This window comes from Rhinopithecus roxellana, chromosome 20 (genome assembly GCF_007565055.1).
Source record: "Rhinopithecus roxellana isolate Shanxi Qingling chromosome 20, ASM756505v1, whole genome shotgun sequence".
NCBI lineage: Eukaryota > Metazoa > Chordata > Mammalia > Primates > Cercopithecidae > Rhinopithecus > Rhinopithecus roxellana.
The window spans coordinates 6,087,773-6,113,923 of NC_044568.1; the positions used below are offsets into that span (position 1 = coordinate 6,087,773).

Sequence of the window (26,151 nt, forward strand, 5' to 3'; positions counted from 1 at the left end):
TCCCCAGTTCAAGCGATTCTCCTGCCTCGGCCTTCCGAGTAACTGGGATTACAGGCATGTGCCACCATGCCTGGCTAATTTTGTATTTTTTTTTTTTTTTTTTTTTTTTTTTTTTTTTTTTTTTTTTTTTTTTTTTTTAGGCGGAGTCTCGCTCTGTCGCCCGGACTGGAGTGCAGTGGCCGGATCTCAGCTCACTGCAAGCTCCACCTCCCGGTTTGCGCCATTCTCCCTCTCCGCCTCAGCCTCCCGAGTAGCCGGGACTACAGGCGCCCGCCACCTCGCCCGGCTAGTTTTTTTTGTATTTTTAGTAGAGACGGGGTTTCACTGTGTTAGCCAGGATGGTCTCGATCTCCTGACCTCGTGATCCGCCCGTCTCGGCCTCCCAAAGTGCTGGGATTACAGGCTTGAGCCACCGCGCCCGGCCTAATTTTGTATTTTTAGTAAAGACAAGGTTTCTCCATGTTGGTCAGGCTGGTCTTGAACTCACAACCTCAGATGATCCGCCCGCCTCAGCCTCCCAAAGTGCTGGGATTACAGGCGTGAGCCACTGTGCCTGGCCTAATTTTGTATTTTTTTTAGAAGAGACGGAGTTTCACTATGTTGGCCAGGCTAGTCTCAAACTCCTGACCTCTAGTGATCCACCCGCCTCGGCCTCCCAAAGTGCTGGGATTACAGGCGTGATTACAGGCGTGAGCCACCATGCCCAGTCCCAGCTAATTTGTTTATTTTTGTAGAGACGGGGTTTCCCTGTGTTACCCTGACTTTCTCAAATTCCTGGTCTCAAGTGATCCTCCCACTTCAGCTTCCCGAAGTGCTGGGATTACAGATGTGAGTCACCACACCCAGCCTATAATATTTCTTTTTATTATCTTTTTTTAATTTTTATCACCCAGCCCAAAATGTCAGTAAATATTTCTACCACTTGGCTCAGGGAAATGTTAAGAACATAACAGTTGGCACAAGAAGTTCTCTTAATCATTCACTGAGTCACTCAGCAAATGTGATGGGGCCTTCGCTACCCCTGCCCTTCCAGGGGCAGCTGACACAGTGGTCAAAAAGACAAACACTGTCCAGGCCCTTCTGTTTATATGGATGGGGGGTGGTGGTGGGATTCGTTTGCTTTTCATTGAAGTATAATTTACACACAGTAAAATGCCAGTAAAGTCTTACCGCTTCCCAGCCTCAAGCGCATCCTCACCTCGTGCAGAACGTTCGGGAAGGGTCGGAAGGTCTGGATGAGGAATTCTCCCCTTGCCAGCCCTTCTCCATCCCCCCAGGCCTCCTAACCTTGAACTCATCCACGCGAATCTGCAGCTTCTCCACTGCCTTGTCCAAAGTGACGTAGCGATCCTTCATTGCCTCTATTTGGTTGCCCCAAATTATCTCAAGTTCTTCCTCCTAAAAGGGGGAGACACAGACACCCCAGGCCTCTGCTTCTGAGGTCACCATGGCCGGGAAGGGGCCTGAGGGAGGGCTGAGGCCAAGAAGAATGTACCAGGCCAGGCTGGGTGCAGTGGCTCACGCCTGTAATCCCAGCACTTTGGGAGGCCAAGGTGGGTGGATCAACTGAGGTCAGGAGTTCGAGACCAGCCTGCCCAACATGGCAAAACCAGTCTCTACAAAAAATACACAAATTAGCCGGGTGTGGTGGTGGGTCCCTGTAATCCCAGCTACTCAGGAGGCTGAGGCAGAAGAATTGCTTGAACCCAGGAGGCAGAGGTTGCAGTGAGCTGAGATTCTGCCACTGCACTTTGGCCTGGACGACAGAGCGAGATTCCATCTCAAAAAAAAAAAAAGAAGGTATCAGACCAGGGTGCCTTCTACCTGCCTTTTTTTTTTTTTTTTTTTGAGACACGGCCTTGCTCTGTCACCCAGGCTGGAGTACAGCGGCATGATCTTGGCTCATTGCAGACTCCACCTCCCAGGCTCAAGTGATCCTCACACCTCAGCCTCCTGAGTAGTTGGGACTATAGCCACACACCACCACGCCTGGATAATTTTTGTATTTTCTTGTAGAGAAGGGATCTCACTATGTTGCCCAGGCTGGTCTTGAACTCCTGAGCTCAAGTGATCTGCCTGCCTCAGCCTCCTAAAGCGTTGGGATTACAGGCGTGAGCCACTGCACTGGCCCCACCTGCCATCTAAACAGCCACCTGAGACACAGGAGAACCGTGCATCCCCTGCCAGGCCCCCACCAGTGGATCCACTTTGCAAGGCAGCAGCTGCCTTCGTGGCCAGCTCAATTTCCCCCAGCCTCTTTTGCTACAGAACACAGCTGCGCCTGGGAGGGTGGCAGAGTCAAGGAGTCTTCTGTCATCTCACCTCAAGCCATCATTGCCTCAAAAGCCCTTTGCCGGAGACACTGACCTTGAGCTTGGATTTCTGGAGGCTGCTAATCTTTTCTTGCAATATGTCCACTGTTGTCCCAAGGCTGGCAGAGCCTCCCATATTGGCTGAAAGCAGAGAATAGGGTGGCTGCTGAGGACTTGGAGGAAGATGTTTCTGCTGGGCTCCAGCTGCTTCTCTTATGGAGCATCTCAGGCAGCACTGCCCAGTGGAAACGTACTGGGCCTTTCAGCTGGTGTTACCTTTTTATTTGTTTATTTATTTACTTATTATTTTTTAATTTATTTTTTGAGACAGAGTCTCATGCTGTCACCCAGGCTGGAGTGCAGTGGCGTGCTCTCGGCTCACTGCAACCTCTGCCTCCCAGGTTCAAGTGATTCTCCTGCCTCAGCCTCCCAAGTAGCTGGGGTTACAGGCATGTGCCACCATGCCCAGCAAATTTTGTATTTTTAGTAGAGACGGGGTTTCTCCATGTTGGTCAGGCTCATCTTGAACTCATGGTCTCAGGTGATCCGCCCACCTCAGCCTCCCAAAGTGCTGGGATTACAAGCATGAGCCACCACGCCTGGCCACAAGAGTTTTGGAGAGTAATTTTGGCATGCCATTTTCTTTTTTTTTTTTTTTTTTTTTTTTTTGAGACGGAGTCTTGCTCTGTCGCCCAGGTTGGAGTGCAGTGGCCGGATCTCAGCTCACTGCAAGCTCCGCCTCCCGGGTTCACGCCATTCTCCTGCCTCAGCCTCCCAAGTAGCTGGGACTACAGGCGCCGCCACCTCGCCCGGCTAGTTTTTGTATTTTTTAGTAGAGACGGGGTTTCACCGTGTTCACCAGGATGGTCTCGAACTCCTGACCTCGTGATCCGCCCGTCTCGGCCTCCCAAAGTGCTGGGATTACAGGCTTGAGCCACCGCGCCCGGCCCAGTGAGGTCTTATCGTAGGGCAAGGAGGTTGTTAGGGTCTAAAGTTGGCAATTAAAGAAAATGGTGGCTGGGCGCGGTGGCTCAAGCCTGTAATCCCAGCACTTTGGGAGGCCGAGACGGGCAGATCACGAGGTCAGAAGATCGAGACCATCCTGGCTAACACGGTGAAACCCTGTCGCTACTAAAAAATACAAAAAACTAGCCGGGCGAGGTGGCGGGTGCCTGCAGTCTCAGCTACTCGGGAGGCTGAGGCAGGAGAATGGTGTAAACCCGGGAGGCGGAGCTTGCAGTGAGCTGAGATCCAGCCACTGCACTCCAGCCTGGGCGACAGAGCAAAACTCCATCTCAAAAAAAAAAAAAAAAAAAAAAAAAGACCTCACTGTACATTCAAGAGAAAAGAATAGACTCCTAGGAGCCAAATGCTTAAGGCAAAGGAATGAATGGCTAATGGTGGAATGTAGATTTTGTTGGTGGAGCCCGATGAAGGACAGGAAGTACTTCTCAAAGGCTGCAGGAAGAGCCCCACTCCCTTGTGCCCTTCCCAGGGCCAGACCAGGCCTACCTAGATAATTCAAGCGCTGGTTCAGGTTGAAGGACAGCTGGGCAAACTCTTCTTTCAGGGAGTCGTGTTTGACAGGTATCTGGGCCATGTGGCTCATGGAATACCTGACAGCCCTCTTCTTGTCTTCAGGGCTTGTGGCCTGCTTGGCAGCCACCATGGCCTGGGACAGGGCTGTATCGGGACCAATGCTGGCAGCAGAGTAGGAGGGAGAGAGGATTTCGTAGTAGATTTCGGAATCATCGCCCAAGGCCTGGGATTCTGTGGCTCCCCGGGAAGGCCCTGCACCCAGGACATCTGCAAAGACCCCTAGGGGGCCAGCTGCAGCCGTGTCTGTTGCAATGGTGGCCATTCTGGTGGCTGGGGCGTCTTTGACCAACGTGGCAGCAGCCTTGGCTGTCTGCGCAGCAGAGGATGCGGCGGCTGCGTAGGCTGCAGCGGCGGCAGCGGCAATGGCAGCAGTGGTTTTCAGCCGGTGAAGGGCAGACCGGGGAGCCTTAAGCTGTGCTTCCTTGGGGTCCCCATCCTTGCCAGCTCTATCCTTGGGGGCCCCATCCTTGCCACCTCTATCCTTGGGGGCCCCATCCTTGCCACCTCTATCCTTGGGGGCCCCATCCTTGCCACCTCTATCCTTGGGGTCCACATCCTTGCTGCCTCTATCTTTGGGGACCCCATCCTTGCGAGTTCTATCCTTGGGGGCCCCATCCTTGTGGGCCCTCTCCTGGAGGCCCCTCAGGCTGGGGACATCATTTTCCTCCCCCTTTTCTTGGACAGCTGTAAGCTGGAGGTCTTCTCCCTGGCGAGACTGATACGGGTGGAGTGGTTGAGGCCACACTGAGGCAAACTCGGTGGCTGGTGGTGGGGCCCTGGAGGGTTGAGGCTGAGTTGGCTGCAGGACACTTAAGTCCCACAAAGGCCAAGAGCCCATCCTGGGCCAGCCTTGGGGAAGAGGCCAGCGTCTCGGGAGTGCAGGCCAGCCTCCCGGTGGTGGAGGCTGGGCACCTGGGGCAGGCGCAGGTCCAAGCAGAGGCCAAGGTGCTGGCAAGGACCCAGGTGTCACACTGGGCCCTGGGACAGGCCCCAGGGCAGGCACAGGCTCCAGCTCCAGCCCCAGCTCCAGCCCTGGCACAGGTTCAGTCCCAGGTGCGGGCCCAGGTGCAAATGCAGTTGCCCACCCAGGTGCGGTCTCAGGCATAAGGGCCGCAGGCTGCGCTGGCTCCTGGGCACTGCTGAGAGAAACTGCTTGGGCAGATGATGAGTCCTCCGGGAGGAGCTCTGGGACCTCGTAATGCCAGACAGTCTGCAGCAGCTGGGGGTTTTGGACAGGCTCAGAGATCTGGATGGCACGAGTAGCTTCAAGGTACTCGGTGGTCTGGGCCAGGGCAGCCTCTGGGAGCTGATCCATGGACTGCCACAGGTCCAGCTGTGACGAACCAATTTCCTGCAGAAGAGGGGGCAGAGGGGCTCGGCTGGCTTCCATCCCCACCTCCCACTCTCAGCCGCCCGCCTGCTCCTCAGCTTCCTGCTAACCTCCCCTTCCTTCCTCACTCACCGAGGTGAACATGGCCTCATGGAGGCCACTCCAGAGCACCATATCCTCGGTTTTGGGGATGGTTTGAAACTTATTCTGGAGAGAAGCCTGCAGGGTAGGGGTAGAAAACGAAGGGTGTGAGCTTGGAGGGGGCAGTGCCCCCCACACCTGCAAAGAAACCTTTCCAGGCTGTGTTCTCCTTCTTGACCCTCCCTACCCTCAGCACCCAGGACACGGGAGGAGTGGGCCTCACCACTTCCCGCTGCAGTGCGATCATCTTCCGGTTCTGTATTTTGAAGTCTTCAGCAAAGATATCCATTCTTTCTGGGTCAACCTGTCAAAGGAACTGAGTCTATGCACTGGGGGTCCAGGTTCTGTCCCACCCCTGCCTTTTCCTGCAGCTCTAGGTGACTCAGAGCTTGAGAAGGAAGAACAGGTTCCAAACCCAGTGCTTCCCAGGGAGTGGGAAAGGGCTCCATGGGCAAACAAGTTTGGGAAATGCTGGGCTTAAAATCATGTCAGGCCAGGCACAGTGTCTCATGTCTGTAATCCCAGCACTTTGAGAGGTCAAGGTGGGTGGATCACTTAAAGTCAGGAGTTCGAGAGCAGCCTGGCCAACATGGTGAAACATGGTCTCTAGGAAAAATACAAAAATCAGCTGGGCCTGATGGTGTGAGCCTGTAATCCCAGCTATCGGGAAGCTGAGGCAGGAGAATCACTTGAACCCAGGAGGCAGTTGCAGTGAGCTGAGATCGTGCCATTGCACTCCAGCCTGGGCAACAGAGTGAGACTGTGTCTTATAAATAAATAAATAGCATTTCAACAGGTTTCTGCACTGCAGGACTTCCCAGAGTGTTGAATGAGCAAAAGCACATTAAGAATCTCCAAGAGGGCCGGGCGCGGTGGCTCAAGCCTGTAATCCCAGCGCTTTGGGAGGCCGAGACGGGCGGATCACGAGGTCAGAAGATCGAGACCATCCTGGCTAACATGGTGAAACCCCGTCTCTACTAAAAAATACAAAAAACTAGCCGGGTGAGGTGGCGGGCGCCTGTAGTCCCAGCTACTCGGGAGGCTGAGGCAGGAGAATGGCGTAAACCCGGGAGGCGGAGCTTGCAGTGAGCTGAGATCCGGCCACTGCACTCCAGCCCGGGCGACAGAGCGAGACTCCGTCAAAAAAAAAAAAAAAAAAAAAAAAAAAAAAAAAGAATCTCCAAGAGGGCCGGGCACAGTGGCTCACGCCTGTAATCCCAGAACTTTGGTAGGCTGAGGGGGGTGGATCACGAGTTCAGGAGTTCAAGACCAGCCAGACCAATGTGGTGAAGCCCCTGTCTCTACTACAAATACAAAAATTAGCCAGGCGTGGTGGCTCGCAGCTGTAATCCCAGCTACTCAGGAGACTGAGGCAGGAGAATCGCTTGAACCCGGGAGGCAGATGTTGCAGTGAGCTGAGATCGTGCCACTGCACTCCAGCCTGGGTGACAGAACAAGACTCCGTCTCAAAAAAAAAACAAAAAAAAAAACAAAAAAAACACCTCCAAGAGACAGCCCAATAAGGCATTGTTTTTCTTTTCTTTTTTTTTTTTTTTGAGATGGAGTCTCGCTTTGTCACCCGGGCTGGAGTGCCGTGGCGCGATCTCCACTCACTGAAAGCTCCGCCTCACGGGTTCACGTCATTCTCCTGCCTCAGCCTCCCAGGCAGCTGGGACTACAGGCGCCTGCTACCGCGCCCGGCTAATTTTTTTTGTATTTTTAGTAGAGACGGGGTTTCACCGTGTTAGCCAGGATGGTCTTGATCTCCTGACCTCGTGATCCGCCCATCTCGGCCTCTCAAAGTGCTGGGATTACAGGCTTGAGCCTCCACGCCTGGCCCTTTCTTTTTTTTTTTTGATACAGAGTCTCACTCTGTGCCCAGACTGGACTGCAGTGGCATGATCTCGGCTCACTGCAACTTCCATCCCCCGGGTTGAAGCCATTCTCCTGCCTCAGTCTCCCGAGTAGCTGGGACTACAGGTGCCTGTCACTGTGCCTGGCTAATTTTTTATATTTTTAGTAGAGATGGGGTTTCACCATGTTAGCAATGATCGTCTTGATCTCCTGACCTTGTGATCCGCCCACCTCGGCCTCCCAAAATGCTGGGATTACAGGCGTGAGCCACCGCACCCAGCTCCGCACCCCCCCCTTTTTTTTTTGAGACAGTCTTGCTCTGTCACCCAGGATGGAGTGCAGTGGCACAATCTGGGCTCACTACAATCTCCGCCTTCTGGGTTCAAGTGATTCTCATCCCTCAGCCTCCCAAGTAGCTGGGGTTACAGGTGCCCCCAACCATACTCGGCTAATTTTTGTATTTTTAGTAGAGACAGGGGTTTCACCATGTTGGCCAGGCTGGTCTCGAACTCCTGACCTCAGGTGATCCGCCTGCCTCGGTCTCCCAAAGTGCTGGGATGACAGGCGTGAGACACCAGGCCCGGCCGAGAAGGCACTGTTTTTCTAACACCTTTGTCTAAGGGGCCTTTTGGAGTAGCTCATGATGCAACTTTAGACGGTGCTCGGTCTGCTCAGATGGAAGCCATCCAGCCCATGACTGAAGCTCCCACAGTTGCCACGATGAGCAAATACAGGCCCTGATCTGTGAGCCAGGACAGTACAGAAAATTACACTATTTGGGGGAAGTTGTTAAACCTGGGGGTATGGAGTCCTGGCTTCCAACCCCAGCTGTGACTCGTCAGTTGTGACAGGGACAGCTGCCTCATGTCTCAGGGACTTCCATGCATGGTAGGGTGTTAGAACATACTTGGCTAATGGTTTTTGGCTACAGAAGGAGCTTGTATGTATGCCTGCACTATTACAATTATTCCACTTTCCATGTGGACAGAGCTTTCCAGAAGGAGAAGAGGTTTTCTTTTTGCTAAGTTGGTGGAATATAAGTCTGGCGTTGCCAAGATTTGGGGAGCGCCTGCCTGAGAATGAAGCCAACTGGGAGGAAAGCTTCACTGAGAGATATCAGTATTGCATGAGTACCTAGATCTGGCCGTCCCTGGACCTTTTAGTAAATGAGACAATAAATCCCTTATTTTGCCTAATCCAGGATGAACTTGATTTCTGTCACTTATAACTAACGTTTTAACACAGTGGGGTAGAAAGCATGGAGGGGTCGGCCAGGTGTGGTGGCTCACACCAGTAATCCCAGCACTTTGGGAGGCTGAGGTGGGTGGATCACGAGGTCAGAAGTTCGAGACCAGCCTGGCCAACATGGTGAACCCCTATCTCTACTAAAAATACAAAAATTAGCCAGGTGTGGTGGTGTGTGCCTGTAATCCCAGCTACTCAGGAAGATGAGGCAGGAGAATCACTTGAACCCAGGAGGCAGAGGTTGCAGTGAGCCGAGATCACGCTATTGCACTCCAACCTGAGTAATAGAGTGAGACTCCATCTTAAAAAAAAAAAAAAGGGCCGGGCGTGGTGGCTCAAGCCTGTAATCCCAGCACTTTGGGAGGCCGAGGTGGGCGGATCACGAGGTCAGGAGATCGAGACCACCCTGGCTAACCCGGTGAAACCCCGTCTCTACTAAAAAATACAAAAAACTAGCCAGGCGAGGTGGTGGGCGTCTGTAGTCCCAGCTGCTCGGGAGGCTGAGGCAGGAGAATGGCATAAACCAGGGAAGCGGAGCTTGCAGTGAGCTGAGATCCGGCCACTGCACTCCAGCCTGGGTGACAGAGCGAGACTCCGTCTCAAAAAAAAAAAAAAAGAAAGAAAAGAAAGCATGGAGGGGTCACAGAGAAGTCAGTGGCACTGGCCAACTGGAAAGGCCACGTGAGCACGCCCTCACAGCTGCACTCTTGGCCTAAGAGTAAGCTTCCTAGATTTTCCTCATTGCTCCAACCCCCAGAGGCCTGAGCGACGCAGCTGGCACAGAGGATGATGGGGAGGGCCTACCTTGTCAAGCATGTTCTTTAGCATGTCCACTTCCTTCCTAAGGGCTGTGATGGTGACCTGGAGTGCATGAAGATCAGTGAGCAAGTCCTGCAGGGTCTGCATTGACTGCAAAAGAGGAGGAGAAAATGGGAAGCCGGGTATGGCTGGGGGAGAGGGTAAGTGAAGTGCAGAAGCTTTCTGATGATAGCCGTTGTTAAAGAGGTCCTCCTGGCTCTCCCAAGGCCTACACTGGAATCTACAAGGGGGCCAGGAGATGCTACTAAAGTCAACAGTGCTCTCATCTCCAAGTGGCCTGGATGAGAAGGAGGCAACTCTGTATTTGAATATATCCAGTAACCAGGAGTTACTCATCATGAAGCATTTCACCCTTTCTTGTATGACAGATGTCAGCCAGGGAGGAAGCACAGCCCATCGCTGGGCAGGAGCCACTGGAGGATCAGGAGCAGGAGAGACAGGGTTGCATTTACTTTTTGTTTCTCAGATGGAGTCTCACTTTGTGGCCCAGGCTGGAATGCAGTGGCGCCATCTCAGCTCACTGCAACTTCCACCTCCTGGGCTCAAGTGATTCTCCTGCCTCAGCCTCTGAGTAGCTGGAACCACAGGTGTGCATCACCACGCCCAGCTAATTTTTTGTATTTTATTTTTTGGTGGAGATGGGTTTCATCATGTTGCTTAGGCTGGTCTCGAATTCCTGACCTCAGGTGATCCACCTGCATCAGCCTCCCAAAGTGCTGGGATTACAGGTGTGAGCCACCACATCTAGCCTGTACTTACAATTTTAAAGGATCTCTCAGGCTCATGTGGAGCCTGGCTCTGGGAGGGCAAAAGGGGAAGCAGCCTGCCTGCAGAACTGATTGCTGTGGGGAGAAATCCTCACACATCAGGTATCAGAAGTCTGTTGCAAGCTGGGCACGGTGGCTCATGCCTGTAATCCCAGCACTTTGGGAGACCGAGGCAGGCAGAACACAAGGCCAGGAGTTCGAGATCAGTCTGGCCAACGTGGTGAAACCCCATTTCTACTAAAAATACACAAAAACTTAGCAGGGCCTGGTGTTGCGTGCCTGTAGTACCAGCTACTTGGGAAGCTGGGGCAGGAGAATCACTTGAACCTGGCAGGCAGAGGCTGCAGTGAGCCGAGAACGCACCACTGCACTCCAGACTGGACAACGAAGTAAGTCTCTATCTCCAAAAAAAAAAAAAAAAAAAAAAAAGCATGTTGTGAGAGTAGTGTGAAAGAAACTGAGTTTTTTTCCACTCAGAGAGCCAATGTATCTGGAAGATATAATAATTATAAATATACACGCACTTAACAACAGGGCCCTTTATAAAATACATGAAGGAAACACTGACAGAACTGAAAGTGTAACTGAAAAGCACGTTGGTTGCTTGCTGCATTGCAGGGTTCAGTTATCATGAGCAAGGTCTGGTACTAAAAAGAAAGTGAATTTATTCTGAAGCTAGCTTGGGGAAGGGGCGCAAAGCGCCCTGGCTTGAAACATGCCGCTTCATTTCTGGAGCAACATGTGCGCACTTTTAAGAGGTAGAGGATACAGCCAGCAAGGGTAGGGGTCTCCCTGTGAGCTTGATGTCTTATCTACTGGGCAGCTGAGATGGCACCTTCCTGGGAAGAAGTAAGTTGTAAAAGTGGCCAAGTGGGCACGCTTTCAACATGCCCTCCTGGTGAGTGTGAGCTCCCGGGCAATCCCTAGAGGGTGAAAGTTCCCAGGTGAAAGTCCTAGGAGGGCCATGCTTTGGTCTCTAAATCTGTCTCTTAACTCTCCAGGAGTTACATGAACTTGCCCTGTAGGGAGTGACTGGTGAAGGGGTGGGTCAAAGTTTATCTTTGCTTTTTTTTTTTTTTTTTGAGACAGAGTCTCACTGTGTCACCCAGGCAACCTTCACCTCCCAGGTTCAAGTGATTCTCCCACCTCAGCCTCCCAAGTAGCTGGGACTACAGGGCCATGCCACCATGCCGCCCTAATGAGGTTTCACCATGTTGGCCAGGCTGATCTCAAACTCCTGACCTCAAGTGATCTGCCCACCTCGGTCTTCCAGAGTGCTGGGATTACAGGCATGAGCCAACTCACCAGGCCTCTCTTTGCATTTCTAAAGGGCTAAGTAGGAAGTGGGGAGCAGTGGAGAAAGAGAAAGGAAGAGAAAATAATTTTTAAAATAAACTCTCTTAGAAAAATGGGGGTACTCAGTTACAAAAGGAGAAATAGTTAATTCACAAGAATAGTTCAAGACTTCAATATCCTATTTTGAATAATGAATAGAATAACTAAGATAAGGTCCAGCACAGTGGCTCACGCCTGTAATCCCAGCACTTTGGGAGGCTGAGGCCAGTGAATCTCAAGGTCAGGAGTTTGAGACCAGCCTGGCCAACATGGTGAAACCCCGTCTCTACCAAAAATATAAAAATTAGTCAGGTGTGGTGGTGTTGGCTTGTAATCCCAGCTACTTGGGAGGCAGAGGTAGGAGGATCACTTGAATCTGAGAGGCAGAGGTTGCAGCAAGCCAAGATCATGCCACTGCTCTCCAGCCTGTGTGACAGAATAAGACCCCATCTCAAAAAAACAAAACCCAAGATAAAAAGAACAGTATCCTGGGTGCAGTGGCTCACACCTCTAATTCCAGCACTTTGGGACGCTGAGGCAGGTGGATCACTTGAGCCCAGGAGTTTGAAACCAGCCTGGGGAACATAGGGGTCTCCCATCTCTACAAAAAATACCAACATTAGACAGGCATGGTGGCACGTGCTTATAGTCCCAGGTCCTTGGGAGGATGAGATGGGAGGATCACCCTAGCCCAGGAGGTTGAGGCTGAAGTAAGCTGTGATTGCACTACTGCCCTCCAGCTTGGGTGACAGAGTGAGACCCTGTCACACACATACAAAAAAAGTAAAAATAAAAAAGAACAGCAAGAGGCTGGGTTCAGTGGCTCACACCTGTAAACTCAGCACTTTGGGAGGCTGCAGTGGAAGAATGGCTTGAGCCCAGGGGTTCCAGACCAGCCTGGGCAACAAAGGGAGACCCTGTCACTATAAAATAAATAAAATTAACAGAACAAAAGGCCAGCAAGAAAAGAGAAGATTTGAACAATACTATAAACCAACTAGACGTAACAGATATTTACAGAATACCCCACTCAACAGTGGTAGAATACATATTATTCTCAAGTGCACACAGACCATTCTCCAGGGTAGACCATATGGTAAGGCCATCAAACAAGCCTTAACAAATTTCAGAAGGACTGAAATTATGCAAAATACATACACTGACCACAACTGAATTAAATTAGAAAGCAACAGAAGAGGCCAGGTATGGTGGCTCATGCCTGTAATCCCAGCACTTTGGGAGCTTGAGGCAGGAGTATCATCTGAGCTCAGGAGTTCCAGACCAGCCTGGGCAACATAGTGAGAACTCTATAATTCAAAAATAAAATAAAAAACTTCTTGGATTGCCAGTGGCTCCCACAGATAGGGCTTAAAACAAACAAACGAACAAAAAACAAAAACGGGCTGGGCGTGGTGGCTCACACCTGTAATCCCAGCACTTTGGGAGGCCACAGCGGGCAGATCATGAAGTCAGGAGATCGAGACCATCCTGGCCAACATGGTGAAACCCCATCTCTACTAAAAATACAAAAATTAGCTGGGCCTGGTGGTGCGTGCTTGTAGTCCCAGCTACTCGGGAGGCTGAGGCAGGAGAACTGCTTGAACCCGGGAGCAGAGGTTGTAGTAAGTCAAGGTCATGCCATTGCATTCCATCCTGGTGACAGAGGAAGACTTCGTCTCAAAAGAAAAGCAACAGAAGAAACTATTGAAAATTCACAAATATGTAAAAATTTAAAAAACATTCTACTAAATAACAAATATGTCAAAGAAGAAATCACAATAGAAATATGTCAAAGAGGCCGGGCGCGGTGGCTCAAGCCTGTAATCCCAACACTTTGAGAGGCCGAGACAGGCGGATCACAAGGTCAGGAGATCGAGACCATCCTGGCTAACATGGTGAAACCCCGTCTCTACTAAAAAAAATATAAAAAACTAGCCGGGCGAGGTGGCGGGCGCTTGTAGTCCCAGCTACTCGGGAGGCTGAGGCAGGAGAATGGCGTAAACCCGGGAGGCGGAGCTTGCAGTGAGCTGAGATCCAGCCACTACACTCCAGCCTGGGCGACAGAGCGAGACTCCGTCTCAAAAAAAAAAAAAAAAAAAAAAATATGTCAAAGAAGAAATCACAATAGAAATTAGAAACTAGTTTGAAATGAGTTAAAATGAAAGCACAAAACACCACAACTTATGGGATACAGCTAAAGTGGTGATTAGAGAGAAATTCATTGCTGTAAGTGAGTATATTAACAAAGAAACATCTTGAATCAATAACTTAACCTTCCACCTTAAGACACTGGAACAAAGAAAAGCAAACTGAACCTAAAACAAATAGACATAAGAAAATAACAAAGAGTATGGTGAAATTAATGAAATAGAGGATGAAAAAAATAGTAGAGAAAAATCGATGAAACTAAAACTGGTTAATTGAAAAGGTCAACAAAATTGACATACTTTTAGCTAGACTGGCCAAGAATCAGACTCAAATTATTAGAATCAGAAATGAAAGAGGGAACATTCTATTGACTTTACAGAAATAAAAAGGATTATAAAGAAATACTAATGAATAATTGCATGCGGACAAATTAGATAATTTAGGTAAAATGGACAAACTCCTAGAAAGGCACAAACTATTAAAACTGACTCAAGAAGAAATAGACAATTTGAATAAACCTATAACAAGTGAAGAGATTCAAGTCATAATAAAAAGTACCTTTTGTGCTTCAAAACGCACCAGCAAGAAAATGAAAATAAAACCCACACAATGGGAGAAAACCTCATTTTGCAAATCATATATCTGACCCAATATATCCAGAATATATAAAGAACTCTTACAACTGGATGATACAAATAACCCAATTTAAAAAGGGCAAAGATCTGAATAGACATTTCTCCAAAGATGATGTGCAAATGGCCAATAAGCACATAAAAAGAAAAGATGCTCAACGTCCATCGTCATCAGGGAAATGAAAATCAAAACTACAATGGGCCGGGCGCAGTGGCTCAAGCCGGTAATCCCAGCACTTTGGGAGGCCAAGACGGGCGGATCACGAGGTCAGGAGATCGAGACCATCCTGGCTAACACGGTGAAACCCCGTCTCTACTAAAAAATACAAACAACTAGCCGGGCGAGGTGGCGGGCGCCTGTAGTCCCAGCTACTCGGGAGGCTGAGGCAGGAGAATGGCGTAAATCCGGGAGGCGGAGCTTGCAGTGAGCTGAGATCTGGCCACTGCACTCCAGCCTGGGTGACAGAGCGAGACTCCGTCTCAAAAAAAAAAAAAAAAAAAACTACAATGGGATACCACTTCAAACTCTGTAGGATGGTCAGAATCGAAAGGTAGACAATAAGTGCTGTTAACCACAAGGAGAAACTGTAATTCTCATACACCGCTGGTGGGAATGTAAATTGTGCAGCCATTTTAGAACTCAGTGTGGCAGTTCCTCACAAGATTATACAGATACCAGATGATCACCGATTCTAATCCTAGGTATATTCCCAAAAGAAATGGAAACATAGATCCATACAAAAACTTGCACACATGGGCCAGGCGTGGTAGTTCACGTCTGTAATCCTACTGCTTTTGGAGGCCAAGGTGGAAGACTGCTTGAGGCCAGGAGTTCAAGACCAGTGTGGGCAACACAGCAAGACCACATCTCTACATAAAATGTAAAAATTAGCCAGGCATGGTGGCAAGCGCCTGTATTCCCAGAAACTTGGGAGGCAGAGGTGGGAGGATCACTTGAGATCAGGAGTTTGAGGCTGCAGTGAGCTATGATGGCACCACTGAACTCCAGCCAGGGCAACAGAGCAAGACCTTGTCCCTAAAAACAAAACAAAAGTTTGTACATGAATGTTTATAGCAGCATATTCATAACAGTCAAAAGGTGAAAACCATGCCTGACTAATTTTTTGTATTTTTAGTAGAGATGGGGTTTCACCGTGTTAGCCAGGATGGTCTTGATTTCCTGACCTTGTGATCAACCCGCCTCAGCCTCCCAAAGTGCTGGGATTATAGGCGTGAGCCACCGTGCCCGGCCTATTTATTTATTTATTTTTAAGAGTTGAAGTCTCAGCCAGGTGCGGTGGCTCACGTCTAGAATCCCTATAATCCCAGCACTTTGGGAGGCCAAGGCAGGCGGATCACGAGGTCAGGAGTTCGAGACCAGCCTGGCCAAGAGACCAGCTTGGCCAATATGGTGAAACCCTGTCTCTACTAAAAATAAAAATAAAATAAAACACAGTGAAACTGTGTCTCCACTAAAAATACAAAAATTAGTCAGGTGTGGTGGTGTGTGCCTGTAATCCCAGCTACTCAGGAAGCTGAAGCAGGAGAATCGCTTGAACCTGGGAGGCAGAGGCTGCAGTAAGCCAAGAACATGCCACTGCCCTCCAGCCTGGGTAACAGAGTGAGACTCCATCCAAAAAAAAAAAAAGTTAACAGAGGGTGGGCGCAGTGGCTCAAACCTATAATCCCAGCACTTTGGGCCGAAGTGGGAGGATTACTTGAGCCCAAGAGTTCGAGACCAGCCTGGGGAATACGGCAACACCCTGTCTCTACAAAAAAATACAAAGATTAGCTAGTGTGGTGGCACAGGCCTGCAGTCCTACCTACTCAGGAGGTTGAGGTGGTAGGATTACCTCCAGGGTTGAGCCCAGCAGGTTGAGGCTGCAGTGAGCTGAGATCGTGCCACTGCACCCCAGCTGGGGCAAAAGAGTGACACCCTGCCTTAAAAATAAAAACAAAAAAATTAACAGAGTGAATAAAGATTTTGTAAATATATAAAAGAACTTGCACACTTCTCAAAAGGCTTTTCTCTCTTTTTTGGTTTGAGACAGCCTTGTTCCATTGTCCAGGCTGTAATATTAATAATAGCTCACTGCAGCCTTGACCTCCCAGGCTCAAGCAATCCTGCCTCAGCCTCCTGAGTACCTGGGACTACAGACGCACCACTATGCCCAGAGAGTTTTGAAATTTTTTGGTACAAAGGGAGTCTTGCCATGCTGCTCAGGCTGGTCTTTTTTTTTTTTTTTTTTTGAGACGGAGTCTCGCTCTGTCACCCAGGCTGGAGTGCAGTGGCCAGATCTCAGCTCACTGCAAGCTCCGCCTCCCGGATTTACGCCATTCTCCTGCCTCAGCCTCCCGAGTAGCTGGGACTACAGGCGCCCGCCACCACGCCCGGCTAGTATTTTGTATTTTTTAGTAGAGACGGGGGTTTCACTGTGTTAGCCAGGATGGTCTCGATCTCCTGACCTCGTGATCCGCCCATCTCGGCCTCCCAAAGTGCTGGGATTACAGGCTTGAGCCACCGTGCCCGGCCTCAGGCTGGTCTTAACTCCCGGGCTCAAGCGATCCTCCCACCTCAACCTCTCAAAGTGCTGGGATTACAGGCATGAGCCACCGCACCCGGCAATCCTTTCTCTTGAACATCTGTAGAAAGAATTGATTCCCCAATGGCATCATGAAAGTGAACCAGTTAATGTTGACGAAGCTGCAGGATTAATAGCTTAGTTGTAATGCAGTGGTGATGCATCTAATTCCCTCAAAAAGACCGATAAATTAAAGGTTTTCTACAATTTTAAAAAATCCCCTAAGCCTTGGACCCACAATGTTAGGGAAACAGGGTTAGATGAAACAGTTTCAACAACAAACAGCTAACATCATCCGTCATGTTCTCCTGTGAGGGCAGCTGCAAGCAGTTATCATTACAGGGGAGAAAAACCGAGGCCTGAAGGAGGCAGACGGGGACTCACGAAAGGAACGTTGTAAAACACGTTTGCCAGGCGACCCCCCGGCAGCTTCACTAGTTGGTGGGTGCAGACAGTTAACTATGCAGTTTGCACCATTCTAGAACCAGGTGCCATGGCATCCCCCTTCAATGGGTCATTGTGGGATCCTTGGGCAACTTCAATCAGGCGGGGACAAGGCAAGATTCTCTAATCAGAGGGACATTCCTCAGCTGCGCACAGTCCTGAAGGCTGTACAGCTAGGACTGAACCTGTCCACGAGTGCTTTTTGTGAGCTGGGTGGGTTGCCCTGTTGAGCTGCTTTTTAGAAGCCTTCATCCATCAAGGCAGGCCAGGGGGCAAGCTGCCTCTGGGGTGTCGCCACCTTGGATCCTGGTGTCCACCCATCCTGCCTGCAAGGCCCTCATCACTTGCCCGCAGCCACCCCCGGCAGCCCTGCCTCTAGTAACAATTCTTGTCTTAAAAGTCTATCTTGTCTGAGAAGATCCCACTCTCCTCTGGCCACTGCTTGCAAGGAATATCTTTTTTTATTTTTTTGAGATGGGAGCCTTGCTCTTGTTGCCCAGGCTGGAGTGTGGTGGCGCAATCTCACCTCACTGCAAATTCCGCCTCCTGGGTTGAAGCGATTTTCCTGCCTCAGCCTCCCGAGTAGCTGGGACTACAGGCATGCGCCACTACACCCAGCTAATTTTGTATTTTTAGTAGAGACGGGGTTTCTCCATGTGGGTCAGGCTGGTCTTGAATTCCTGACCTCAGGTGATCCACCCACCTCAGCCTCCCAAAGTGTTGGGATTATAGGGGTGAGCCACTGTGCCCCGCTGGAATATCTTTTTATATAATTTTACTTTTCAACTATGTGTGTCTTGTCTTTTTTTCGCAGACAGGATCTCACTCTGTCACCCAAGCTGGAGTACAGTGGAGCGATCAGAGCTTACTGCAATCACCAACTCCTGGGCTCAAATGATCCTCTTGCCTTAGCCTCCCAAAGAGCTGAGATTACAGGTGCATGCCACCGTGCCTGGCCCTGTTTGTGTCTTTGAATCTTTTTTTTTTTTTTTAGACGGAGTCTCGATCTGTCGCCCAGGCTGCAGTGCAGTGGCCGGATCTCAGCTCACTGCAAGCTCCGCCTCCCGGGTTTACGCCATTCTCCTGCCTCAGCCTCCCGAGTAGCTGGGACTACAGGTGCCCGCCACCTCGCCCGGCTAGTTGTTTTGTATTTTTTAGTAGAGACGGGGTTTCACCGTGTTAGCCAGGATGGTCTCGATCTCCTGACCTCGTGATCCGCCCGTCTCGGCCTCCCAAAGTGCTGGGATTACAGGCTTGAGCCACCGCGCCCGGCCGCTACTTTATCTCTTGAGATGGAGTCTTGCTCTGTCGCCTAGGCTGCAGTACAGTGGCACGATCTCCACTCACTGGAACCTCCACCTCCGAGGTTCAAACGATTCTCGTGCCTCACTTTCCTGAATAGCTGGGATTACAGGCATGCGCCACCATGCCTGGCTAATTTTTTTTTTTTTTTTTTGTATTTTAGTAAAGATGGGGTTTCACCATGTTGGCCAGGCTGGTCTCAAACTCCTGACCTCAAGTGATCCACCTGTCTCGGCCTCCCAAAATGCTGGGATTACAGGTGTGAGTCACCGCACCTGGCCAATTTTCTCTCAATTTGAAAGAGAAGAGTGTTAACTTGGGAACACTCTGGAAATGGCCCTGACTCCCAGGGATATCCAGCTGGACACACCAATGGGCACAGCCTGGCTCAGAGAGGACTAGGACATGCTGCCTTCAGGGATAGGAAGGCAATCATTGCTGGATGGTTTTTGGAGACAAGAGGCTCTCTGTCACCCAGGCTGGAGGGCAGTGGTGCGATCTCAACTCACTGCAACATCCGCCTTTCAGGCTCAAACAGTTCTGCCTCAGTCTCCAGAGAAGCTGGGATTACAGGTGCCTGCCACCACACCCGGCTATTTTTTTATATTTTTAGTAGAGACGGGGTTTCACCATGTTGGCCAGGTGGGTCTTGAACTCCTCACCTCAGGTGATCCACCCGCGTTGGCCTCCCAAAATGCAGGGATTACAGGTGTGAGCCACTGTGCCCAGCCAAATTATTATTATTTTTAGACATAGGGTCTTGCTCTGTCCCCCAGGCTGGAGTTCGGGGGAATGACTACAGCTCACTGCAGCTTCCAACTCCTGGGATTAAGTGATTCTCCCACCTCAGCCTCCTGAGGAGGTAAGACTACAGGTGGATGCCAGCACACCCGGCTAATTTTTTAATTTTTTTTTGTAGAGATGAGGTCTCACTGTGCTGCCCAGGCTGGTCTCGAACTCCTGAGCTCAAGTGATCATCCTGTCTTGGCCTCCCAAAGTGCTGGGATTATAGGTGTGAGCCACTATGCCCGGCTTATTTTCCCTTTCTTATTTCTTCTTGGGCTGCCAGTAATTGAACACTGTCCGTGTGCTGGTCGGGGTTAGCAGGGGTCAGTAGTCAAAGGTAAGCCAGGATCAGAGGCCCCGCCTCAGCTCACAGGTCCCTTGCCCACTGGCTGCTGGGCCTTCAGCAAATCACTGATCTCCTCTGAATGTCAGTTTCCTCACCTATAAGACAGAAGGAATGCCTCTTCGCTGCTCCTCACAGTACTGGTTCTTGGAGGTTCCCACTCACTTGAGTCTGTCTATCTCCCCTGCCAGGCTGGGCATGCCTGTTCACCATGACTACTCTGGTACCTCTCCCATGGTAGCTCCTCCAGGCATTTTTTAGAAATTGGGGTAAGGCCGAGTACAGTGGCTCACGCTTGTAATCCCAGCACTTTGGGAGGCCAAAGCGGGAGGATCAATGGAGCCTAGGAGTTTGAGTCCAGCCTGGGCAACATGAGGAGACCCTATCTCTACAAAGAATACAAAAATTAGCCAGGTGCAGTGGTGCACACCTGTGGTCCCAGCTACTCGGGAGGCTGAGGTGGGAGGATTGCTTGAGTCTGGGAGGATGAGGCTACAGTGAGCCATGATTGAGTCACTGCACTCCAGCCTGGGTGACAGAGTGAGACCCTATCTTAAAAAAAAATTGGGGTGAAATTCACCGAATATACAATTAGCCATTTTTAAGTGAACAAGTTGGTGTCATTTAGTACACCAACGAGGTTGTACAACTATCACCTCCATCAAGTTCCAAAACATTTTCATCACCCCAAAAAGGAAACCCTGTATCCACAAAGCAATTACTCCCCATTCTCTCTTCCTCCCAGCCCCTGGCAACCACTGCTTTCTGTCTCCATGGATTTGCCTATTCTGGACATTTTATATAAATGGAATCATACACTGGGTGGCCTTTTGTGTCTGACTTCTTTGCAATACTTGATGGAGGCTGCAAGCTTGGCATTTTGGTTGTGCCTGACTCTAAAGCTCCCTTCTTCCCACTCTGCATAAGGGGATGGCCCATCGTGGCGGAATAAGCAACAAGATGTCCCAGGAGAGGGCTGGGAGCAGTGGCTCATGCTTGTCATCCCAGCACTCTGGGAGGCTGAGGCAGGTGGATCACCTGAGATCAGGTGTTCGAGACCAGCCTGGCCAACATAGTGAAACCCCATCTCTACTAAAAATGCAAAAATTAGCCGGATGTGGTGGCGGGCGCCCATAATCCTAGCTACTAGGGAGGCTGAGGCAGGAGAATCTGAACCTGGGAGGTGGAGGTTGCAGTGAGCCGAGATCACACCTCTGCACTCTAGCCTGGGTGACAGAGCAAGACTCTGTCTCAAAAACAAAAAAGACGTCCCAGGAGAGAGCAAGTGGTGAGGGGGAAAGGAAGTGTCTGGAGGGTGGGGGTGTACCTTGGCCATGACTTCATCGTGACCCTCCACCGTCTTCCGGAGCTTGATCAGATGCCACAGGTCCTGGATGGGCCGGGCAGTGCCCTGACTGGCTTCCAGCAGCTGGGCGGTGGAGGGCAGGTCCTGCAGCAGGGCCAGCTGGTTTTCCATCTTGTCGAGGCGGCTCACCACGTGGTCAAAGACATTGCTGAGCCTCTTCATGGGGTTGAGGATGGGCTGGGCGTCTCCCTCCCTGGGCACGATGACCACCTGCGAGGTCTGTAGGAAGTCCTCGTCCCCCGAGAGGACCTTCTTGAGCTCAGCCATGTGGATGTGCTCCAAGATGCCGTGCAGCAGGAGGTGCAGGGCCTTGAAGTTCAGCACCCCACACTGTGGGATGGCGATGTTGGCCAGTTCGGTGAATGTGAGTGAGAAGCTCATCCTGCCGGAGTGGGTCAGTGGGGCTGGGGTTCCGGGCGTCCTCGAGGACAAAGGATAGCTTTCAGTGGTCCTGAGAGCTACACAGACTGGTCCTCAGAGGCTTGGGTGGTGGTGAGTCACAGTGGTCAGTAGGAATGGCCTCTGTTCTGGCTGGAGCTCAGATCAGAGTCTCTGGTTGCCAGGACACCAAAGAATGTGGTGAAATGGGCACACTTCCAAGTCTGGAGTGGGGCAGGTGCTCCCCGGTGAGTCTCACCCAGAGGAGGTGCTCAGTTAATATTGCAGGAATGTTCGAATAGCAGCCTCTTTATTCGAGCCCTCTGGTGATGTGAGACTGATAACTTTTTCCTAGAAACACATATGGAAGGGATGGAGAGGCAGCTCCCTCCTCGGAATTCTCTAGAATCTGGGCAGAAGACAGGTTTCTTGGAGTTAGGAAGACCCAGGTTTTATAAAGGGATAAGAATCTGAAGTACTGGCTGGGTGGGTGTGGGGACTCACGCCTGTAATCCCAGCACTTTGGGGAGGCAAAGGCGGGAGGACTGCTTGAAGCCAATAGTTCGAGAGCAGCCTGGGCAACATAGTGAGACCCTGTTTCTACAAAAAAAATTTTAATTAGCTGGGTGTGCTGGCGCACATCTGTACTCCCAGCTACTCAGGAGGATGGGGTGGGAGGATTGCTTGAAGGCAGGAGTTTGAGGCTGCAGTGAGTGAGCTATGACTGTGCTATTGCACTTAGCCTGGGCAACAGAGTGAGACCTTGTCTCAAAACAAAAAATAAATAAATAAAAGAAAATAAAAAAGGCTGGGCATGGTGGCTCGTGCCTGTAATCCTAGCACTTTGGGAGGCCAAGGCGGGTGGACCATGAGGTCAGGAATTCAAGACCAGCCTGGCCAAGATGGTGAAACCCTGCCTCTACTAAAAATACAAAAATCAGCTGGGCCTGGCGACACGTGCCTGTAATCCCAGCTACTCTGGAGGCTGAGGCAGAGAATTGCTTAAATCCAGGAGGCGGAGGTTTCAGTGAGCCAAGATTGCGCCACCGCACTCCAGCCTGGGTGAGAGAATGAGATTCCGTCACAAAAAAAAAAAAAAAAAAGAATCTGAAGAACTAAGTTCATTTCTGGACACATCCAAAGCCCCCCTGCAGTGTTCCATTATCGTGTGTGTGTGTGTGTGTGTGTGTGTGTGTGTGTAGTGTGTGTGACAAAGTCTTTCTCTGTCACCCAGGCTGGAGTAGAGTGGCGCAATCTCAGCTCACTGCAACCTCCGCCTCCCGGGTTCAAGTGATTCTCCTGCCTCAACCTCCCGAGCAGCTGGGATTACAGGCATCTGCCACCATGCCCAGCTAATTTTTGTATTTTTAGTAGAGATGCGGTTTCACCATGTTGACCAGACTGGTCTCAAACTCCTGACCTCAGGTGATCTGCCCGCCTCAGCCTCCCAAGGTGCTGGGATTACAGGTGTGAGCCACCACACCTGAACAAGTGTTCCATTTTCTGGGAAGGAGAGCCCAGGTGGTAAGAAGTGCATTGTCGTCCAGGCGCAGTGGCTCACGCCTGTAATCCCAGCACTTTGGGAGCCTGAGGTGGGCGGATCACGAGGTCAAGAGATGGAGACCATCCTGGCCAACATGGTGAAACCCCGTCTCTACTAAAAATACAAAAATTAGCCAGGCGTGGTGGTGTGTGCCTGTAGTCCCAGTTACTCGGGAGGCTGAGGCAGGAGAATCGCTTGAGGCAGAGGTTGCAGTGAGCCAAGATTGTGCCACTGCACTCCAGCCTGGTGACACAGCAAGACTCCGTCTCAAAAAAAAAAAAAAAAAAAAGAGTGTTGTCCTTTCTAGGCCCTGCATGTCCCTGCCCACCTAAGTGATGGTGCCCTCACCAGACCCTGCTCTGCTCGCTGCTTGAGCTGGGCTCTCCACAACCCCTGTGTTCCCAAGCAGGGTCTCAGCCCTGCTCTGACATCATAAGGATATGGCCATGAGCCAGCTGCCACAGGACCAGGAGGCTGCATGGAGATACGAGGTATGGTCAGGTTCTGCTTGGTCAGTTCTAGGACAAGAGAATCCCAGCCTGCTTGTCTCCTGGGAAAGTCTGCAGGGACGCTCTCGGCTTAACACCAGGAGCCCTGACTCCTAGCCCAGCCAGCACTGTGATCCCACGTTCCTGGTCCACGCCACACAGCAGGAGCCCTGCTGAGGGATTCCACATTGAGTTCATGTAGTTGGGGAGGCAAATCCTTGCACCAGCTGTGGAATCTTGAGCAAGTGACTTAACCTCTCTGAGCCTCAGCTTCCCTTTCCGCTAAATGGGGAAATAAAACATCGGGGCTAGAAACAACATATGGAACATGCCAGGCCAGTGCTGATGGAAAACGTTTCTTGCAGTCAGGTGCCGTGGCTAACGCCTGTAATCCCAGCACTTTGGGAGGCCAAGGTGGGTGGATTGCTTGAATCCAGGAGTTGGAGAGCAGCCTGGGCAACATAGCAAGACACCATCTCTACAAAATAAAAAATTAGCTGGGTGTAGTGGCTCACACCTGTAAACCTAACTACTCAAGGGGCTGAGGCAGGTAGATTGCTTGATCCCAGGAGTGGAGTGGTAGACCAGCCTGCACAACACAGTGAAACCCCATCTCTAAAAAATATACAAAAATTAGCTGGGCGTGGTGGTGTGTGCCCGTAATCCCAGCTACTTAAGGCTGCAGTGAGCCAGAATCACACCCCTGCACTCCAGCCTGGGCAAAAGAGTGAGACTCCATCTCAAATAAAACCAAACAAAACACAAATCGCTCCTTGACCAGAACTGATCTGGCAGCCCCTCTTGCCAATGGCTAGAACTGTGGGAGCAAGAGTCCAGGAAAACTCCTTCTGAATTGAACAGTGGGATATTTTCAGGGATGTTCCTGGTGAATCCATCCTGTGTTCCTGACTTCACAGCAGATGCTTCTGCTGAGGTGATTACTAGTCCATCCACAAAATCGAGCTCTTCAGCCAGGCGTGGAGGCAGACAATGAGATAGTGGCTGGGCACAGGTGCCCAAGGAGGCCCCTCTGGGGAGGTGACATCTGAGCTGAGACCTGAAGAGAGGGCATTCCTGAAGCTCTTTCAGAATAGAGACCTTCTCTTTCTTCTCTTTCTGGTATCAGAACACAGATCCCTGCACACAGTAAGTGCTCAGTAAGTGTTTGCTAAATGGATGATAGCTCCAATGGAGCTATGGGGCCATATTAATGATAGAAATATTATAAAATAAATGGTAACATTGTAACCATTTCTGTTTCTTTTAGAATAATTTAGCACTTAAATGTGAAGATCTGGCAACACTAAGCATTGGCAAGCATATGAACAACAGAACTCTCATCTGCTCTGACAGAGCAGAAATTAGCAGACTTTGGAAAACTGTTTGGCAGGGTCTACAATGCTGAAAAATTGCACACACTATGACCAGCCAGTCCAGCCCTTGATCGGAACCCACCAGGAAATGACATAGACCATGCACAAGGATGTTTGTGACAGCACTACTCATACTAGCTAAAAATTCCCATCCAACTATGGCATATTCAAACAACAGACTATGACACAGCAGTGAGAATGAACAAAGACAACTACATGTAATAGTGGGATGAGTTTCTTTTCTTTTTTCTTTTTTTTTTTTTTTTTTGAGACAGAGTCTCGCACTGTCGCCCAGGCTGGAGTGCAGTGGTGCGATCTTGGCTCACTGCAACCTCCACCTCCTGGGTTCAAGCGATTCTCCTGCCTCAGCCTCCCAAGTAGCTGGGATTACAGGTGCATGCTACCATGCCAGGCTAGTTTTTGTATTTTTAGTAGAGACAGGGTTTCACCACGTTGCCAAGGCTGGTCTTGAATTCCTGACCTCAGGTGATCCGCCTGCCTTGGCCTCCCAAAGTGCTGGGATTACAGGTGTGAGCCACCGCGCCTGGCCAACTTTCATAGATAGAAAATTGAGCAGAATGACATATATAAAAGGGTTCATGCTGTATGAAACCATTGCTATAAAAAGTCCCCAAACTGCAGCCATAAAAAAGGATGAGTTCATGTCCTTTGCAAGGACGTGGATGAAGCTGGAAACTATCATCCTCAGCAAACTAACACAGGAACAGAAAACCAAACACCGCATATTCTCACTCATAAGTGGGAGTTGAACAATGAACACAAGGACACAGGGAGGGGAACATCACCCACCAGGGCCTGTCGGGGGGTGGGGGAAGCAAGGGGTGGGAGAGCATTAGGACAAATACCTAATGCACGTGGGGCTTAAAACCTAGATGACGGGTTGATAGGTGCCGCAAACCACCATGGCACATGGACACCTATGTAACAGACCTGCATGTTCAGCACATGTATCCCAGAACTTAAAAACAAACAGCAGGGCGCAGTGGCTCACACCTGTAATCCCCGTACTTTGGGAGGCCGAGGTGGGCGGATCATGAGGTCAGGAGATCGAGACCATCCTGGCTAACATGGTGAAACCCCATCTCTACTAAAAAAATACAAAAAATTAGCCGGGCATAGTGGCGAGCACCTGTAGTCCCAGCTGCTAGGTAGACTGAGGCAGGAGAATGGCATGAACCCAGGAGGCGGAGCTTGCAGTGAGCCAAGATCAAGCCACTGCACTGCAGCCTGGGCGACAGAGCAAGACTCCGTCTCAAAAAGAAACAAACAAACAAAGTCCTGAAATGGAGAAAACAAATCTTAGGTGTTGGAGGTGAGGTGAGTGGTTACCCTTGGGTGACCTC

At 50.4% G+C, this 26,151-nt stretch overlaps 1 protein-coding gene across 1 annotated transcript in view; it reads right to left on the bottom strand.

Annotated features, from left to right (window-relative positions):
- C20H16orf96 (chromosome 20 C16orf96 homolog) overlaps nucleotides 1–21,386 on the bottom strand; it is a 40,731-nt gene extending 19,345 nt beyond the window's left edge. The window contains exons 1-7 of the mRNA XM_010353909.2: nucleotides 20,967–21,386; nucleotides 9,286–9,390; nucleotides 5,606–5,686; nucleotides 5,374–5,460; nucleotides 3,825–5,262; nucleotides 2,368–2,453; nucleotides 1,288–1,398 (exon numbers count right to left, since the gene is read on the bottom strand). Coding sequence (XP_010352211.1) covers nucleotides 1,288–1,398; nucleotides 2,368–2,453; nucleotides 3,825–5,262; nucleotides 5,374–5,460; nucleotides 5,606–5,686; nucleotides 9,286–9,390; nucleotides 20,967–21,386 — 2,328 coding nt within the window. The remainder of the gene's footprint in view (nucleotides 1–1,287; nucleotides 1,399–2,367; nucleotides 2,454–3,824; nucleotides 5,263–5,373; nucleotides 5,461–5,605; nucleotides 5,687–9,285; nucleotides 9,391–20,966) is intronic.
- Between the last annotated feature and the right edge of the window lie 4,765 nt (nucleotides 21,387–26,151).